At 46.0% G+C, this 19,718-nt stretch overlaps 1 protein-coding gene across 1 annotated transcript in view; it reads right to left on the bottom strand.

The window, feature by feature from the left end:
- The window catches only part of LOC140694973 (uncharacterized), a 30,881-nt gene extending 11,576 nt beyond the window's left edge, over positions 1–19,305 (bottom strand). Inside the window, exons 1-3 of the mRNA XM_072957969.1 lie at positions 18,927–19,305; positions 18,172–18,452; positions 17,568–17,646 (exon numbers count right to left, since the gene is read on the bottom strand). Coding sequence (XP_072814070.1) covers positions 17,568–17,646; positions 18,172–18,452; positions 18,927–19,119 — 553 coding nt within the window. The 5' untranslated portion in view covers positions 19,120–19,305. The remainder of the gene's footprint in view (positions 1–17,567; positions 17,647–18,171; positions 18,453–18,926) is intronic.
- Between the last annotated feature and the right edge of the window lie 413 nt (positions 19,306–19,718).

Raw genomic sequence — 19,718 nt, 5'->3', positions numbered from 1 at the left:
GCCAAAGACTATCAAATGATGGCTTCACACCAAACAGCAGTTAAGATTATGAGCCCTCTTGTCATACACACTGTGCTAAACACTTTACATAATTTCTAATTCTCACAATTCTACAAAGCAGAAATGAGTGTCCCCATCTCACAGACGAGGGAAAAACTCAGAAAGAACTGACTCAGGATCACGTAGCTCAGTGGCAGCGCGTGCACGCAAACCCAAGTCAAAACACCACACCCCTTTGTATATGTACCAAATCTCCTACCACCCATTGACACACAGCGGTGGGGATAATACTTAGGGAACTCAGTACACTTTTCAGCTTTAAGGTGCTCCAGAGGCCGCTTCTAGCTCTTTTATAAAATCCCGGCTCACTGGTTTCTAACACTGCAAGAAAAGTCTGATGTTGCAACTGTTTGCACAGGAAGTCTGAAATGTTCACAGCGAGATGATAGAATAAAACTAAGACATAAGCAGAATAATAGTTCCAGGTAGTCAGACATAATGGACATTGTGCTACCCTGAAGCACTAAGCAAAGGAATCAAAAAAAAAAAAAAAAACGTTGTTTAAGACTTCCTTTACAAACAGGAAAGTTAAGACTGTAAGAAGGTGTAACAGCGCCACCTATGGCTTAAAAGGCCTTCCTGGTTGCCTGGAAAGGTGCAACACAAAAATTGCCTGTGGATCAGAAACAAGAATCAGATAACTAAAAGCTTATGTAGCACATACTGCTCTCCTAGTCCTCATGTCTTGCACTGTAGCAAAAACCAACAGACCTGTACTAGGCCTATATTCATAAAAGTCATGTCTGTATTTTTCCAACAGGAGGTAATCTAAGTATCTTGCAAAATACTTCTCAAAGAGCCAGGAAATCATAGAAGTGTATTGAAATACAAAAACATTTATTTACATATTAAAACAGCATGAGCTTTTTTCTATTAAAAAAGCTGACATGTCAAATCAATGTTTTGATATTTTAAAACCTATTAAGAGTGCAGAAAAATAAATCAAAATTTTCTTTAATCACAAAAGAGAGAAGCTTATTCCCTGAAAATGATCAATGTGGATTTTTCTAAACTTAATGCTTCTGGTCAGAGTCCTATGAATTTAAATGTCTGAGTGTATAGTTACACGGCAGCATGAACACTGAGTTGTAACAATACACATTCTGTGTAAATAATCTTCAAGGTCGTCTGCTTAAGTCAATTTAACTAGTCCCTGTCTCAATAGAATGATACAGATTTCATTAAAACTTCATACTGCACGCACACACACACACAAAACCCTGAATCCTTGTTACTTTAAGCCATATTCATATATATCCATATTGAATATGCATCAGAAACAAGCCACCCTCTTTAGTATTCACAGTTGATCCTTCTAAACTATCTGTCATTGTGACAGCACATTTTTACTAAGCAGCTCTTGGATGCTTTGTATACAAGGCGTCTACCTCTCACAGTCAGACATGGTAAACGGCATCACTCAAATTTCACAAATGAGGAAATATACTTAAGCCATGGAAACAACGTACATATTTATCATCAGGAAAGAAAAGAGTAAAGATTTTACTTTCAATATGCACTGACAAACTTTTCCTCCATACTAAGACTACATACATAAAACAAATTCAGTCATTGTAAATTATTCTGTCAATAAGCACCACTAGAGAAAAACAAGCAACATCATTAGCAATGATTGGACTTTCAAAGCCCACTCCTATTTTGCACTATAATCATTTTTAATGTTTTGTTTTTAGTGCTTACATAGCACTAATATAAAGAAAACATAAACTATTTAAGTCATTACCTGAGAATGCAACATTTGTGAAAATGTACAATTTTAATTTATGCCACTCTGTCTCACATTCTCACTGGTGTCTCTCCTTTGAAGGCCTCATCAGGCTGAGATCGCCAAAATCGGTCATTTATGGACTCACAGGAGTTCGGGAAACCACTCAACGGGAGGCTGATCAGAGGAGAAATTGAGAATGCATCCTGTGCAGCCTGGGTTCCAGCACCGAGCTAGGCACCGCCAGCTGCGTTTGATTTGGGACAAGCTGCCCACCTCTCAATCCCTCAGCTGCAAAAAGGAGACATTGATACCTACCGTCAAACACCTGCTTTGAAGTAAAACATGAGAAAAACAGTTTAGCCTTTGGTAGGTGTCCACTCACAGCAAGCTTGGTCATTATGATGATGAGGATTACTTTTAATAAGTTAAGCTAGACCAAAAATTAGAAATCACCATAAAGGAGAAACATTTTAACTCAATAAGCATTTCCTTTTGAATGGATTGATAAAAGTTCTAATGATTTTTTTAATAAACCAAATTTTGTCCATTAATTTTAGATTTACCGGTTTATGGACAAGTCTCCAAAAAAAGAATTAGAGGCCTCTAACCTCTGAATACTAAGAAAGTAAAGTTTAAAAAAATTATGGGGGAGAGTATACCTCAGTTGAGAGAGTATGTGCTCAGCACGCATGAGGCCCTCAGTTCAGTCCCCAGTAACTCCATTTAAAAACTTTTATTTAAAAAAAAGGAGAATTAAAGGAAAAAGATGGAGGACTACAGAATTTTTTTAGAGAATCCACTCAGATTTAAGATGGGGAAAAAATATCCATTTCTCACAGGAAATCTTGAGAACTATGTAAACCGGATCTGAGTTGTCTAGTCTTTAACATTATTCATGAATTCATATTACCAAGTCTTAAAACTACCTGATAACCCACAGTGGTGATAGTGATCATAAAACCTGCCAATGCGGATCGAACTCCGGCTAGGACTGCTCTGTTCTGACATCTCTGCCCCTGAGGCCTCACCAGGCTGAGAGCACTAAATTTTGTCATTCATGAGCATCTCGTGTAAGTCTTCCATTTGTGCTTCTCAGTCTCCTCTCACCAGCCCCTCTGAGGGAAGCACTGTTATCATCTTCCCCACACGCAGATAAGGTCACTGAGGTACAGAAACTAAACCTGCTCCAGGTCACATCGGCATTAAAGGACGTCTGTATTTCTGCTGTTTTGCGATTGACAAAGGAATCTGAGATATCAATACAAGATAGACTGTTAAATAATCAAGTCTGTCAGCTCTTCACCTCAAAGAGCAGATACTATAAATTCCTGATGTAGGATGAGGCTGCCGCCACAAAATGACTCAGCTAGAAATTAATATCCAAGATGAAGCAGCGGATACACATAAATATTCATGACTGTCAACTCCTCTCACGGGTCTTGGCCCTTCACTGCCTGAATGGGGGTGAAATCCCCACCCGTGTCTGGGAGGGTAGCGCGGCTCTTCCAAGTCTCACCCAGGCTTCACAGGCTGTTTCCCCCTACAGACTGTCCTAAATGATTAAAAAGCTCACAAGATTTTTACACCAGCCAAAACTGAAAGACATTTCTGCATATGGAGCACTTTCTCAGGCTTAAACCATTTTTGCCTACACTCAGCAAGGGGGAAAAAAGAAACATGATTCTGCAAAGTCTCTTAGCCTTACCACTCACAGGAGTTAAATGGTCTCAGCACAAGATGACCCTTCACATTACAGGATGAGAACAAAATAAAGCCGCCCCAACAACAAGCACTCCCAGAGACAGCGCTCAGCAGTCTTCTGCACACTCACGGTTGTGCAGCCCTCACCACCATCTATTTCCAGAACACTTCATCACCCCAATAGAACACCCCTGTCACTAGCAGTCACTCCACAACCCCCCTCCACCCAGCCCCTTGCAACCATCATCTGCTCTCTGCCACTGCATGAGCCAATTCTGGGCATTTCTAAGATCACTGAAATCAACAATATGTGGCCGTTTGTGTCTGGTTCCTTTCAGTTAACGTGCTGTTATCAAGGCTTTCCCATGTTGAAGTGGTATCAGCATGTCTCTCTTTTTTTGAAAATGTTAAACTTTATTAGAAGGTGGTAAATACTATCAAAAATAGTAGAGTGGGGTATAAGGGGTGGGGTTTCAAAGGGAAAAGGCCGGGTTGAGCAGTCAGGGTGGACTACCCAGAGCAGATGGCTTTTTTCATATTCCCCTTTATTTATTTTTTCTTTTTTATTCACTCTTATGTCTGAATAATATTCCACTAAATGGAGATACTACATTTTGTTCTTTCATTCAGCAGCTATATATGGACGAGGTCCAGAAGAATGAGTGTAAGTGGTGGCTAGCAGGGATGGCATTTAAGCAAAGGGCAAGATGTGCTTTCAAAAAAAAAAGTGAACAATCAGAGGCACAAGGAAATTCAGCGCGTTTCTGAGAAAGTGCATGGTTGCTTCAGTAGGACTGCCATGCAGGGCTGTGGGGGATAGTGACAGGAGACACAGTGAGGGAGTCACCTGAGAATATTCCCCACTGCAAGCAGCTCAGCCAATTCTCCTCCCTCATCCTGTATTTTAGAGACATTTTTGCTAGCTTTTCTCTTATTTCAAGTAACAGTACTTTAGTTACACATCTGATCATCTGCATCAGACCACATTAGCTCCAAGCCACAGAAAATCATTCACTGACCGGAGCAGCTCCAAGGCATAACATTGATGGACCAGGGAGTCCTGCAGCATCCCATCCTGCAGGCACAAACCACACATGTTCCCTGGTGATGTCCGGAAAGTAAAATGCATGGAAATATCTCACTGCTGCTGCACGACATCTGCCCACAAATTGCCCCAAATCATGCTGGCACAGCACTACTCAACCCTCGCACTACCCAAAAAAAAAAAAAAAAGAAAAGAGAGAGAGAAAAGAAAAGAAAAGAGAAGAAAAGGAAAGAAAAGAAAATATAAGAAAAGAAAAGAATAAAGCTAAGAAAGCAAATTTAGGCTCTTCCATTGAAAACCAGCAACCATCACTGCCAGTATCTGAGCTGGAATGATCCTGACTTCAAAAACCACTGTGCAGTTACTATTCAAATGTGACAGACATATATGTATTTCACTTAGATGATATTACAATAGGATTTTTCTTTTCAAAATTTCCAGTTGCAACAATAGCACAAGAAAGTTTATGTTTCATTTTTTAAAAAAAATCAATTATTTTCCACTTTGTTAATTTTGAATCTATTATTATTTTATAAAGGGAGCTATGCTGCAGATTATAAACCAAATATCTGGCTTCTGCAAACAAGACCTATATGACTTCACTATTTCAGAGCAAGCTTTAATGATGCTTTCAAATTGGGGGCGCTCACTCACAGCTCTTTAAATACTGTCAAAGATGTGCTATTATGTAATGCAAAGGGTCTACCTACACATCAACTCAGAAACCAAAGAAACTACACGAAAGCCTTAGTTTATCATTTTAAAATATTCCTATTATTTTGAATATTAAATTTCTTAAAAGATAAGATATTTTTTGAGAAAGACATCAGTTGTATTAAATTTCCTCTCACCAAGAAAGCAATCTTTATCAAGAATTACTACCCCTATGAAAATCCAAAAGACAGGACGTTTCTAGCTAAGTTAACTTACAGATCTCAACACAAGCCTAAATCCTATCTGCTCTCACTTGAACGAGCCCAGCAAAGTCCTGGGCTACTCTGGAACTTAGCTCTTCTGTTCCATATGGTGGCAGAGCTAAGATCATCACACAAGGCAGGGAAGGAGAGAAGAGGTAAGTCCACCTGGCGGCCTCCATCTGTTTACTTCCAGCCACAAGGTGTCGCTAGAGCGACCCCGCTAACAAGCCCTCCACACAAGGAAACCCGGCATCCACTCTGCCCCTGCGGTCCCCAAGCAGTCCCGACGCCCCTCTCCCACTGGTGGCCTCCGAGCCTGTGAATGGTCTTCTAATGACCCTCCCAGTTGGTGACACCCTCCCCCTCTTCCCCGCTACACACACACACACACACACACACACAGCCAAGGCAGCCTTCCCAAAGCACAAATTTGATTACATCTCCCCCACTTCAAACCCATCAGAGGCTCCCTGGTAGAGTTCTAGCCCCACCCCCGACCCTGCTTGTCCATCCTCACCTCAGTACCAGGTCCCCAGTGACCTCAGGGGCCCCGTGACCTGCTGCTACTTCCCACTAGCCTCCAGGCTCATTTTAACTGTTTGTCAAGGAAGTCTTCCTTCCCTCCAACCTCCGCACTTTGGATTAGGTTCCCTGCTGTGTTAATAAAACATTTTAATCTAAGTCAACTTCTGACACTGCTAAGCTCTCAAGAAGCAAGTACATTTTGCTTACTACTGTGGGTCCACCCCCTCTCCCCTAGACACTCAGAATTGCGTGTGTTGTGAATAAAAGAATGAAGGGGTGGGACTCAAAAGGACAGGCAGAGCTGCTCTCCTAAGGGTCACTTCCTGCTGACACCCTTCACTGCCTCTTCTGTGTCAGTTCTAGTAAAAACCAAGCTCCTCCAAAGCCCTCCACCCCTAGGCCCTCTCCAGTGTCCTTCAAAGCAGGGTCTCCCACCACCCTGGACCACACAGGGCAGTCTCCCCGAGTCCCCACCCCACAAGCCTCCAGGCCTCTACCCGGGCTGCTCCTGCCACCTGAGTCACCCTCTTGATTCCTTCCCCTGGCTGACTCTTACTCTGTCCCCAGAACTGAATGTAGAGCCAATTTCTTCCAGGAAGTCCTCCCTGATGATGTCCTTTAGCTCTTGGCTGGGCTCCATCTACAGCAGCACTGCTTGGCGACCAACTGGTATTTGTCCACCTGCTCCTATGAGACCATGACCTCTTGGAGGCCACGTGGGAAAAAGGAGTGAGGTGACAAGAGGGGTGGGAAGAGCAAACAGGAAAGTCGCAGCTCAAGTCCCAAATTCAAGGATTCTGTCTCAGATAAAAAGAATAAACTGTTTCATATGTGTGTCATTTGGCTATGATTTTTGTGGCTCATGGAAAACAAGAGCTTGGTGTTCAAGCCTGAAATCCAAGTTACATGCAAAGAAATGTATATATTCATATCCAAAGGAAACCAGAGCTGCTCAACAACACTTTGCAGTTAAAATCCAAAGGAACTTTGATAAAGGCAATCTCCCTCTCTCTCTTTATTTTTATTTATTTATTTATTTTTTTTGGTATCATATAGTTTTAGAAGTATTTGTATAACTAAGTGATGGCTACAGCCTATGATTCTGCACTGGAGTGTTTGGGGCTAAGGAAGCCCAGATTACATGCACTGTGTAAATGCAATCACACCAACACAATGACAGGCGCCCTAGTGGCTGAGCTGAAGTTCCAAAGCAGAGAACCTTATGTTGGAAGACAGCTCTCAGTAGAAAGTAAGAAATGCAATGTTCTGTACTCAATTTCATTAGCTTTATGAGCCATTAACAGATAGTATGTCTTGTCTAATGAAACCCCAAAATATATTGTCATCTTCGATTTTCTCCATCTGACTGTTTTATGCTAAATTTGGATATCAAACCCTCACTCCATACGGAAAGCTCAGGCCTTAGCTGCAGCACAGTTACATCCCGTGGAAGAAAGCCGATCAAGGGAGAACAGGAGAGTTTCCCTTCAGAAGCTGCTAAGTGTGGTTTTGCACCTGTATGTCATTTACAACCACGCCATCGTCAAAGGAGTAAGACCTTATATCTGTGGGGCAAAAAGCACTGCGGTGGTTCCGAACCATGAAAGAACACTGAGCTTTGTGCAACAGTCCTGAGGCACTTAAAGCGTACTTTCTCTGAAAGGCTCCGAAACTGACTCACTTCACCATTTCAGGTACAACCGGAATTAGTAGAGAGAACATGCCCTTGAAGTCTGACAAGGCCCTGCTGGAATCCTGCTACAGCATTTACTAGCTGCTAAATGAACCAATTCCTTAAACCTCTGAGGAGGCTTCCCAATCTTCAAAACGGGGCTGCCACCGCCCACTTGGGAGGCATGGATGTGAATGCAACACGCAAGTAGGGCGGCCGACTGGTACGTGACACGGGGCCTGGCTAGTTTCCCTCCGCTGCCCTTCTCCCCCTTTAAACTTGCACTGTTCCCCCTGGTAAGGGTGAAGCCCCAGGAACAGACTGCCCGATTCTTCTGTATATCCCCGGATACATACCTTACCCTTAGGAGGTCAGAAAAACAACTGCCTCCTCCCCAGTCACTATCAATATTCTTAAGAGTCTGGGTTTTTTTAACTCTATGTTTCAGGGAGACTATTCAAGAATTGTTCAACCACCGTTCTCCAGGTTGGCTCCTCTCCCAACGCCCATCCCTTCTTACCTCAAATCTTCTGTCTGATTGCCTTTTGTTCGTGGGAAAGAGAGTCCGCTAGGGTGCGGACTCCCTAGGCCTCCCTCCCTTCATCACAGGAGAGTGTGACTACATTCTCCCAACTCCCCACTCCGACTCCAGCTTCTGAGGAGTTTCCCCTTCTGGACCCTGCAGCCTCTGGATCGTCCCAAGACGCGCACACGTGGCCAAAACCCTCTCTTCAGATTTCTTCCTGTGTGGCCCTGCCCACCCCCCAGAACCTTAAGGATAAATGCCATTGCTCTGAAAATCACAAACGCCGCTGACTGACACACCAAAGCTGCATGGTCCGGGCTTTCCTCCAAACCAGGCACAGCCCTGCCCCCCCTCAGACACAGTCTGCACCTCTTGAGATGAGCTGATCCACTTGCACGGCTGTGAACACCAGCTAAGAATGACGAATCCCAATGTGTATCTCTAGTCCGGCTCCTTCACCTGAGCCCCAGGCTCATAGACACGAGTGCCTCTTGGAAGTCCTAACTTGGATGACAAATGGCATCTTAAAAATGCCATATGTCAAAAAAAAAGGCCTTATGTCCACCATTTACTCTAGACTTCGATTCCTGGCAGGTACCTCCCAGGCTCCCCATTTTAGTAACAGCCCCAGCACCCACCTAGTTGTTTGAGGTCACATTCAATTTCCACTGTTCCCTCCACCTGGCCCTGCCCTGGAATCAGTCTTGTTATTTCTGTCGCTAAGCCAGTCTCAAGTCTGGTTCTGCAGGGAGCACGATGGAAACCCACAAGCTCACAGCAAGGTGCACTGAGTCACAGTCCTCCGAAGGGAGTTCCCTGGAGGGGGAGGCATCTCCTGCTGCCAGTCACCTCAGAAGGCACTGGATTCTCACAAAGAAGGACCAGAAGAAGGGACTCAAGGATCTCCCGTGATCTGAGGTTTGAAGGGCCCGAGGTCTGGGGGAGCTCCTAGTTAGCTGACACTCCTGTCAGTGAGCAGATGAGGATGGTAGGAACCCAGGCAAGTCTGTTCTCGCTCCGACCCCTTTTCTCTCGGGAGCCACGGGAAAGGCCAGTTTCCAGGGCACAGACCGGCCATCACAGATCTCAGCCTGCATTTGCCAACCCAGACAGCCTAGACTCCTACTTGCGACTCTTACTTCTGTTCTGTTCCCCCCCAGAATGTGATGGACTCTTTCAGAAAGTCTGGACTGTCTCAAGCGAGACCAAGTCAGTGAAGGATGAAGTGTCCACATTTGGACCAGAGCATGAAAGGAGAAACAAGGCCTCATGTCCAGCATGACGGTGGTGGCCAAGCCCTTTCCCTGGGTGAGATGAACCAGGGTCGGGGTGAGAATGCAAGGTCCCTTCACAGCTGACAGGGGTGTTGGAGACTCACTACCGCAAAATAACCACACGGCCGTCAGTGGTGGACATCAGCTGCAACAGACACAGAGTCAGCTATTTACTGCCAAAAAGGGGTAAAAGTAAAGGCCGGTGCAGGGAGGCCTGCACGGCTGCTGAGGCAAACCACAGACCTGGCTCTGAATGCCCACTGGCTGAAGCAGAGAGGAAGCTACGGTCCCCTTTAGCGGTCCCTGTGTCCACCAGATCCAAGTGAACCAGTTACTTAGGACAAGGCAATGTTTTCCTGATACTTAGAAAAACCAGCCTCATAAAGGGAACAAAAGAGTGGCATGGTTTTAGGCCCGCTCCTGCCCCTCTATGAATGCAAAGTAAAGTAAATGGCACTGGGAAGGTGAATGCAAAAAAAAAAAACCAAAAAACAAAAAACCGGTGACTGCTTCCTCCAACAGCGTCCCCTGCAGCTGCTCACCCCCGAGCCGGCCACTTCCTCACCAGTGACCGCCGGCCAGAAAGCGCCGTCACGCACGTCACACAGCGACAGCCAGGAACCATGTGCCGAGCACGTTTGTGTAAAAGCCAGAATCAAGCAAGGTGCTGCAGAATTTGACTTTCCAAGTTTAAATACTCCATGAAAAAAATCCCTCAGCAGCTGCCTAAATCAATTCGCATCTCACTTCTTCAAAACAAATAAACAAAATTAGTAAGAGAGCATTTGTTACCAAATATAAGGACGAACTAACAGGTTCCTCAAAGCAAGGACTTTAACAGATATCAAACTCCAGTGGGTGATGTGCTAACATAGCAAAAATTCCAAAAAAGTAGAAAATAAGATGACTAGGATAATATACGAATCATGGCAACTGTTAAGTTTTTGCTTTTTATAGCGATGGAGACGGCACAGAGGGCGATCTGGCTATTCCAATGCAGGGTGTGCACAGCCCACATTTTCAGACCCAACAACATGCTCACGGGGTGGTATAAGGGAAAAAGGAAAATAGAAAAAGGAATAGAGGAACAGCCAAAATTAGAAACACACGAGAACAAAAATGACTTTGACAGCATTTACAAGAAATTACGTCAGTGTGATGAGGACAGGGACGCAGGGACGGTGAGACCCACCCTCACCTCCTGATCCAGGGAAGGCAGGGGCCTGAGGGGAGCGATGCTGCCGGGGGACCCCAACGTGGTCAGCGCCCCAAACCAAAACTTCACCTAGATGCGTGTAGACAGCTTTTGAGCTACAAAATGTGGTCGCATTTCAAGCTGGACAACTTTACTCACTCCCACCAAGAGGAACAGGGGAGAATTAGGTTCTGCTCCTGAACCAAAGCATTGTTTAAAAAATTAATGACTGTGGAATAGTAAAAGCAACAATGGAGTAAAAGTCACTGGAGGAGAACGTGCTTGACCCGAGCTCACTGGCCACGTTATCTCACTGACGTTCAGATGCTGGCTGAGCCCTTATGGTACCAGAACAGACAGACCCACCAGGAGGGAGGTTTAATGTGCTGCTGTATTTTGATGCCGGCAGCCATGCCTGGTACACGAGGTTCTGGGTAAACAATGGTGACAGTGTCAACCACTATGGGCTAAGCACACATCCAGCTACTCTGCCAAATCCCAAGGGCAGACTTCAAAAGGCAAAAACAAGCTGGCATTCTCTGTTGGCTCTGCAGAATCAGAGCCAAGCAGTTGCTGAGCAAAAATGTCATCAGTGCCTCCTATGACAAAATAGGAGGCACTGGCGTGGGGCTGGGGCAGGGCTCCAGGCTTCCACTGATCACCCACCAGTCTGTCCAGGGGGTGAAGGAGGTCCCTGCTTTCATTGCACCGATGCACCTACCTTGAATGACGCCTTAGGACTCAACAGGAGGTGACAGGTGAGGTGAACGGAGCCAGCCTTGGTGTAGCACGGTTCTGGCAGCTATGCCCTCAGCAGTGCCCAGTTTCCTAAACCTGACACCTCATCTCCAAGGAGCAGAAGTGTAGTGTGGGCATGTAGATCACAGGGCCCTGTGAGGACAAGTACAGATCATGGCCACGACATGCCTCTCCCCTTCCTTAAGCCATAGAGGAATGTCCGGGGAGGAAGTGAAAATTATTCCAGAGCCCGCCAGGCACCACACGCAGGTGGGACACGGATCCCCTGTGTCTGTCATTCACAGGACTGGTGTGGATTTTCTTTTTATCAATTCTCTGGCATCTTCTCCTCCATCTTACCAACAACAAGAAAGTAGAATCTGACCTTAGAATCACAGAGAATCACAGAGCCCCTCCTGCACAGCGGGCCCGGCAGCACGTGCCATGTCCTCCGACCGTCACCTGTGGGACCGCCATGAGCGCTCTCCAGACTCAAGGCCCGAGGCCGTAGGCCAGGGGGACACAGCTCACCTCACTCTCCCCAGTAAAGGGGGACCACCTCTCGGCAAAGACGTCTCACCCTCTTCTGCCCGAGGGACAGCTTGAAAGATACACAGGGAAACATAGTAGAGGGTGAGGGGTTAGGCAGCCCAGAAGAGATCGTCTGCACTTCCAAGGCAGAGTGGGGCCTTTGACCTAATCACAGGGACAAAGTGAGGACGAATTTTTCCCTGCTGTGTCCCATACACCGTGACAAGCCTTTCCCTGCGTAAGGAGCTAATTCGGAAGCCCCTGGCAGTGTTTCTGATGTCCTAACTTGGCATGGTGGCTGTCAGGCAGGGGAGAGGGCCTGAGCCGTGCTGGTGCTGGGCCTGGGAGGCAGGAGACATCGGCTCCACCCTGAGCTCAACCAGCACCTCGTTCTGCGTCTCGGGATTCAGAGTCTCATTTATAAGCAAAGGGATGAAACTGTCCCAGGACAGGCTGTCCAACAGGAATGAAATGAGAGTCATGTAAATAACGTTTCCCAGTTGCCACGTTTAAAATGTAACAAAAAAAAAAACCAAGTAACTGATTTTAAGAACAGACCTTACTTATTCTACTGTATGTAAAATACTATCATTTTGTCGTGTAATCAATATAGAAAGTAACAAGATAGTTTATATTCTTTTTACTAGACAAGTTTCAGCGTCTGATGTGCATTTGACTTACAGCACATCTCAGCTCAGACCGGCCTCCTCCCCAGCACTACTAACATCAGTAGCTGTGGCTACTCTATTGGACAGCAACTCCAGGGGTCCCCCCAAGTGTCCTGGCTGAAAAGGGGGAGTAAGTGTCCACACTAACCCTAAAAGGATCTCTCTGAAACAAAGGCGGATTTAGTTTTAAACGTCTGAAAACCGGCGGGCTACACCTCCTTCCCGCCTTGGCTACAAGAAAGCCCTCCTCCTTGATGATCCCATTCTGGATGTAGGGAAGCAATCTGTCACACAGCCAGGGTGGCCCGGCCTTCAGGTTGACTTGCCTGCTGTCTGTGTCCAGTCCCACGAAGTCCTCCTTCTCAAATAGGATGTAGAGGAGGGGGGTCTTCTCCCCAGAATTTTCGGGGTCCCCATCCAGCCACTTGGACTTGGGCAAGATGAAGAGTGACTCAGTGAAGTCGTCGATCCTCTTCTCCACCACCCGCAGTCCTCGTAGATTGAAGGCCACATCGGTGTGCGGCTGCTCGGCCACCTCCCCATACAGCACAAAGACAAAGAGCTGAGAGTCGTAGAGCGTGGTGCCATACAGCTCCTCTGTGCGTGGAGCTTCTAGAAGGTCTTGGCCAAGAGGCAGTCAGTAATGGTGACAAGGCCCATGACATTGCGGTGGGTCTGGAAGTCACTCCATCCATTCTCGGGCGCATAGAGATACCTATAGTAGATACAGAGTGCCCACTGGGAGCCGCACGGTCTGATCTGGCTCACCAAGGAGATTCCATTATAGATGCAAAAGAAATTCTCTAAGATGATCCCCACGGGTTGGACCACAATCGGGAGAGTCTGGTGGTCCTCAGCGCACTGCACGTAGTCAGGGGCGTTCATGTTGCAGGCCCTGCCGAGAAGGGAGGGTAAGTCTATGTACATACTGTGCTGTGGGCTGCGGGCCTCACTGGGATGCGGCGACCTGGTGTGCACCAGCCAGAAGGCAAGGGAAGTCCAAGCAAATCGGGGATAATTTTGTCCTCAGCATCTGCACATGGCTACTGAAGCTCAGATCACATTACCCAGCTTTTGGTCTAGGCTTCCATCCCCTGCAGAAAAGGATCATTTCTTGTTTTCTGTTTCCAAGCACCTAGGCAGGCCCTGATGCAAAGTCGGTGCTCAAAACTGCTGAATAAATGAATGAATAAAGGAACTGCTTCCCCACCCCTCAGCAGGATATAATGAAAAGAACCATAGTAGGATCAAAATATCTGGATTTCAACGCCAATTTATTTGAACTCCTAAGGTGCAGAATAATGGGTAAGAAAACTTGCTTTGGGGAGGAGGGTACAGTTCAGTGGTAGAGCACGTGCTTAGCATGTTCAAGGACCTAGGCTCAATCCTCAGTACCTCATTTTAGAAAAATGAAACAAATAAATAAACTTAATTAACCCCCTCAAAAAATATTTTCTCCATTCAAAATTCAAAAAAAACCACCTTGCAATTGACACAACATTGTAAACTTGACTATACTTCAATTAAAAAAAAACTTCTTGCCTTACAAGAATATATCTGGATTATGGAAGTTTGCAAATGTAAAATGCCTAGGGTACCACCTGCATAAGAAGAAGGAACTGTACAAATGTACTATCCCTCATTTATGAGCTATTTTTCCTTTGGGGAGATTATAACCTCTCAGAGATATTTTTCTCATATTAAAAAAAAAAAGAAAAAGAAAACATTACCTGATTCTCCATACTGCTGAAGAATCAGATAACCCTATGAAAGCATCTGACCCACAGAGTTTATTCAATAAATGTTTGTTGAATGAATGAATAAACAAGCAAAGTGAATGCTGCTCCCTGCCACAGACCATCATAATGGTACTGCTTGGAAATGCCAAGCCCACGTTCCACCCAAATCTTCACTAACCACGTGGGTGACCTGGGCAGACCTGTGTGCTTCTCTCAACACCAGTTTATTCATAAATAGAAATGAGGGCAATAACACAAACCTAAAAGGGTTAGTGAGTCACGAATGAATAGTACCCCAACTTTGCAAGATGGAACTATTAAAGAAAATTGGGCAAAGAGTCCATAGGCCCTCTCCATATTATCTCTTACAACTACATGGGAATCTACATTACATCTAAAAATAAAAAGTCTATTATTTTAAAGAGGCTATTGAGTTTAAATCAGCTCACCGTCTCAAATAAGGAACACACAGTACAAATAAGAGAATGCGCAGCCCATGAGATGCACTCAGTAAATATTCCCACTGAACCCACTGGTCCCTCCAAATTCAGAGCATGAGGATGTGTCCTCATGGCCAGAGGCCACTGCACCTGAAGCTAAAAAAGCTAATGGTCCCCACTTTCAAAAGCCCCTGCCACCAACCTAGGTCTAATTTTGTATTTGTAATTTTTTTTCTTTTTATAAAATAGAAATCCCCAATTGCATAGCCTTCAGGTCACCAAAACCTGACCACAGAGATCATGATGGCAACCCTCCTTGGTGAAACAATAAAATGAAAAGCCATTTCCACAAGACCTGTGTGTAAATCTACTAGGGAACTTCATCCTGGACTGAGAGGAAGAGGACTGAGGAGGAGGGGGCAATCTGAGGCACACAGACCCATGGGCCACCTGTCCCACGATGGACATTACACTCAACCCTCACCCTCCAGGAACTTCAAAATACACACAGACAGAGTGATGTGGACAATATATATGTATTTTTAAAGAAATTCCGACTCTCTAGCAGGTCTTGTATCTACCGAGACACAAATGGCTTATGTGTATAATGTTTCACAAAAGCCTTAAAACATTACCACCCCAACTTGACACATTAAGAAACTAGGGATAGAGGTTTATCACATTGTGCAAGATTAGAGAGTTGCCACATCAGACACTGTATTTAAACCCAAGCCTTTGCTCCAGTGCTCACACAAGAAAGTGTGACATACTGCCCCTTTCCTGCCCTCTCCCTGCAATAAATCTCTGAAGAGTCTTTTCTGTGCCACGTGGAATCACAATCACATCAATTTACCACAAAGAGCTATGTGACTCCTTGGAGGACGTGTCAAAATCTAAAGGGTTGTGATGGGAGGAGAGATTTGAATTTTCTGTTTCTCAAAGGAAACACGGCTTTAAAAGAAACTGAAAAGCACTTATCTAGTCTAAGCCCTCATTGTGCAGAGAAGGAAATGGAGGCTCAGAAGAGATGAGGAAAGGGACTTATTAACAAATATTGCCTCAGTGCAGCACCAAGCCAGCCCTGGGCCCTTCTGGGGGAGTACCTGGAAGGCCCAGGAAAATGATTGTTAGAAAAAGGAAAGAGAAGAAGCATACAAGGCCCTGTCTCTACACCACCATACCATGAAGTTCCACCAAATTATCCAGTATTGGGTGCAGCCAAAATTTAGGTGGGCTAAAGAGGTTATAGAAACCTGGAAGTCTCAACCATAGTGGAAATTCCAACATTTACTGTTTTTTCCCAAGTTCAAGCATCAGTTCAGTGGGCGCTCCATACGAGGGACTACACGAGGCCTGGAGTTCTCCCAAATACAGATCTCTATTATCACGTGTGCAAACCACACACAGGCCCACCAGAAGAAAAACGCCCACACATAAGATGGAACTACTGAAACAGAAAAGAGCCAACCAGCATATATTGCTAGCAAAAACGGTGCTGCTAGAAATAGACTCATGGACATAGAAAGCAAACTGTTGTTAGCAGGCAGGAAAGGGAGGATTAACAGATACACATTAATAAATATAAAATAAATGACAAGGACCTACTATATAGCACAGGGTACTATTTTCAATTTCTTGTAATGAGTTGTAGTAAAAACAATCTGAAAAACATTTATATACATATGCATAAGCTTATAACTGAATCTCTGCTGTACATCTGAAGCTAACATGGTAAATTTACAACACTTCAATAAAAAATAATTTTATATAATAAGTAAAAATAAAAGCAACGCCATAAAAAAAAAAGTAAAAGAACACGGTAATCCCCTTAGCTGTAGGTGGTGGAGAACTCTGCAAGCACCAAGTCCACTCGAATACTCCAGCACTGGCGGTCACTCATTCTAACCATCAGAGAATCACTTGGCTTCTACGAGGTTACTTTTCTCTTCAGTGAAAGGCTACAGTTGCATCTAATGATGTATTGAATCTCATCATTCACAAACCCAAGAATTAATGAGGATTTCCCATAGGCCTGGCTCTGGACAGATGAAAAGATAGGGTCCCAGATATATTCATGTGTAGAAGAAGTTTATGCCATAAAGACATTAATTCTTCCTGCTTTGATAGACAGATTCATTGCAATTCTGATTAGAATTCCTCCCAGATATTTCATGGAATGTAACAAGTTAATTTATGGTCAGGAACAGCCAAGAAACTTCTTTAGAACCACCACTGGGAAGGGGTGGATAGGTCATGCATTTCAACTGGTCTTTCTGATGTGATGAAAACGTTCTGGAATAATAATGGTTGCACAAATGTGAATATGCTAAAAGCTGCTGAATTGTAACATTCAAGAGGGTGGACTTCATGGTGTGTGAACAATATCACAATAAAGCTGTTATATGAAAAAATCCTTCTTGCCAATTATTTTTCCCTCTATACTACTAGTCTGTCCCACAATTTAAGTAAAACAAACAAACAAAAAAAACAAAACAAACCAGATTTTGCCAGGAGCTCTTTAGGAGTGCAATGTCCCTGGGTCTCCAACGCCTCAGGTTGTGCTGTTCCTGTTAACACACAATAGCTGGGCTGCACTAGTTAGGGACTATAAGTATCTTTTTAAGATCGACGGTCTCACGTTTCACCCTGGGAGAGTGAATGATGGAGGATGAGACAGCCTCATGCCTTCAGCTCATTTTTAACTGAACCAAGCCCTGCTTTCACCACTGTAATCCCTCTCAGTATAAAAACATGTGACATCAACAAGCACCGCCATCATAACACCTGAAAGTGTTCAAGGTACTTACCTGGGGCAGAAATCCTGATCAAGGAGACAGAAGCTCCCTCAGCACTGCCGCTCCCTTTTCCCGACTCCACCAGGAGAAGCTGGGAGTTACAGCCGCGGGCTCTCAGCCTGGGGAGCAGCGCCCACGCCGCTAATCTGGACCTCAGGGATCGGGAAAGGGAGAGGAAGGCAGCCCGGGGGTCGCGGGGCAGGGAGAGCGGGGTGGGGGACGCGGGCTGCAGCCCCGCTCGGAGGCCAGCCCCAGCCTCAGCCCAAGCCGCCCGCCCCGTCCGGGTGTGCAGACCCCGCCCGCCCGGGACACAGCCCGCCCAGTGGTGGGGACGGGTCGGCGGCCTAGGAGAGGAAGCCCGGGAGGGGAGGACTCGCGGGCGGGAGAGGGGAAGCGGACGCCAGCCGCGGACTGAGGGGAGCCCGGCTGGGCCAAGAGGCGCAGGGGCACACCTGGCCCTGGACAGCTGTGGCCGGGGCGCCGGGGCAGGTGGCGCGGGCAGAGGGGTCTGGCCCGAGCAATCCAGCTGAACACACGCTGACTGGCGCCCTGGGGGGCTGTGACACGCCGACCGCCCTCCCGCAGCCGCCTCACCCCTTTCCCGATATCCCCTCACCTTGCACTTCCACAGCCAGAGGCCCCGGCCCCAGGCAGTAGCCAAAGGCCTACAGGGCGACAGAGCTGAGAAGCCATTGGGGCCGATCCCCGGCTCGGAGCTGGAGCTTCCAACCCGCGGTCCAGCTGGCAGCAACTGCGCATGCGCAGGAGGGCCAGCGATCCGCTCTGGGTCCTGAGAGAGAAGGGGAACCGAGGGAGGGAGAATAGGGGAGGAGGAGGGGAGGCGGGGAAAAGTGGAGGGAGACACATGGACAGGAGGAGCAGAGGGAAGGCAGTTATCTGGAATTGGGAGGGGAGTAACAGAGATGGGGAGAAAGCGTTTTACCTCTTGTGGCACCCCGAAGGAGGCAGCAGTCCTGCCTATACACCCTTCTCTTACCCGTCATTGCCCACAGCTCATATTTTACGTCCCTGGCCCAGCCCTCCAGCTAAGGTCTCTGCAGAAACCCTACGGGTATCATACCCGTTGCCCCCACAAGGAGCTAGGTTTACTGTTGCTCAGGGAACCAAGCACCCGCAGGTGTTGTTTCTCAGAACTACCTTGGGAAGAGTACATATTCCCCTTTTACACGCTGGGAAACAGGCAGGCACGATCTCTGCCTTAGCTCCACTGTCCCAAATGTTGGGCTGGCAGGGAGCGGGAGGTAAAATGTCAGAGCCCCAGAAGGAGCAGACTGCCTGAGTGTTGGTGTAGAGTCCCCATCCCTCCTGGGTAAACCACACCCCAACCTCGGGGAATAATCAAGGGCTCACCGTAGGCCCCTGTGTGTGGGAGAGCTGCCCTCAGTCCCAGTGTCCAACTTGCTAGGTAGGTAGAAGTGTTATTGAGTCCAAATTCATTCTCCTCAGTGCAGGACAGGCCAGTAAGTTGGGAGACCAAGTGTTGGGGCATGGAATAGCAAGTTTCTGTAGACCTAGATGGCAAACTAATGTCCTGGAAAACCATCTCCCCAAGTCAGAATTCAGGCTGCTTTCCTATGTGCTTGGTTTTTGCAAACTTCTTGGTGTAGGAATTCCTTCTTGTTAGAATCCTTTGTTCTTGCAGCTATCTCCCTGGGTCAGATCCCTGTAAACCTCCAACAAAACAAACGTTATTTTCTATTCTGCAACGTGTTATCTTTATATGATTGGAAAAGTGTTAAATACCCTTAAAGGTCAGAGCCTTCAGAATAGGCTCTCCTGTATATTTTAGGCTCTAGGCAACATTGTTTTACAAGCAAGAAGAAGCCTAGGAGACAGAGCACAGGGTTAAAGTCAAAGGAACAGGTCTAATATGGAGTCAGATTTCTTCTTTTCTATTACTGTGGCAGAAGCCACTTGAGGATTTAAATCCCTTAAAGTTAAAAATAAGTAAAACTTTAAAGGAATTTACATACATTGGTGGGAACTTGCATAGCATATCTGGAAAAGCACACAAAGGATTGTAAACATTGGCATCTCCAGGGAGGCGTGTAAGAACAGAGGATGAGGGAAAACTTCTTTCACTTGAGTATTTTTTGCTCTGTTTGAATTTTTTTAACCATATGCATATATTTCTTTTTCAGT

Source organism: Vicugna pacos, unplaced genomic scaffold (assembly GCF_048564905.1).
Source record: "Vicugna pacos unplaced genomic scaffold, VicPac4 scaffold_115, whole genome shotgun sequence".
NCBI classification, from domain to species: Eukaryota; Metazoa; Chordata; class Mammalia; order Artiodactyla; family Camelidae; genus Vicugna; species Vicugna pacos.
This window is presented reverse-complemented; position numbering and strand designations above follow the sequence as displayed.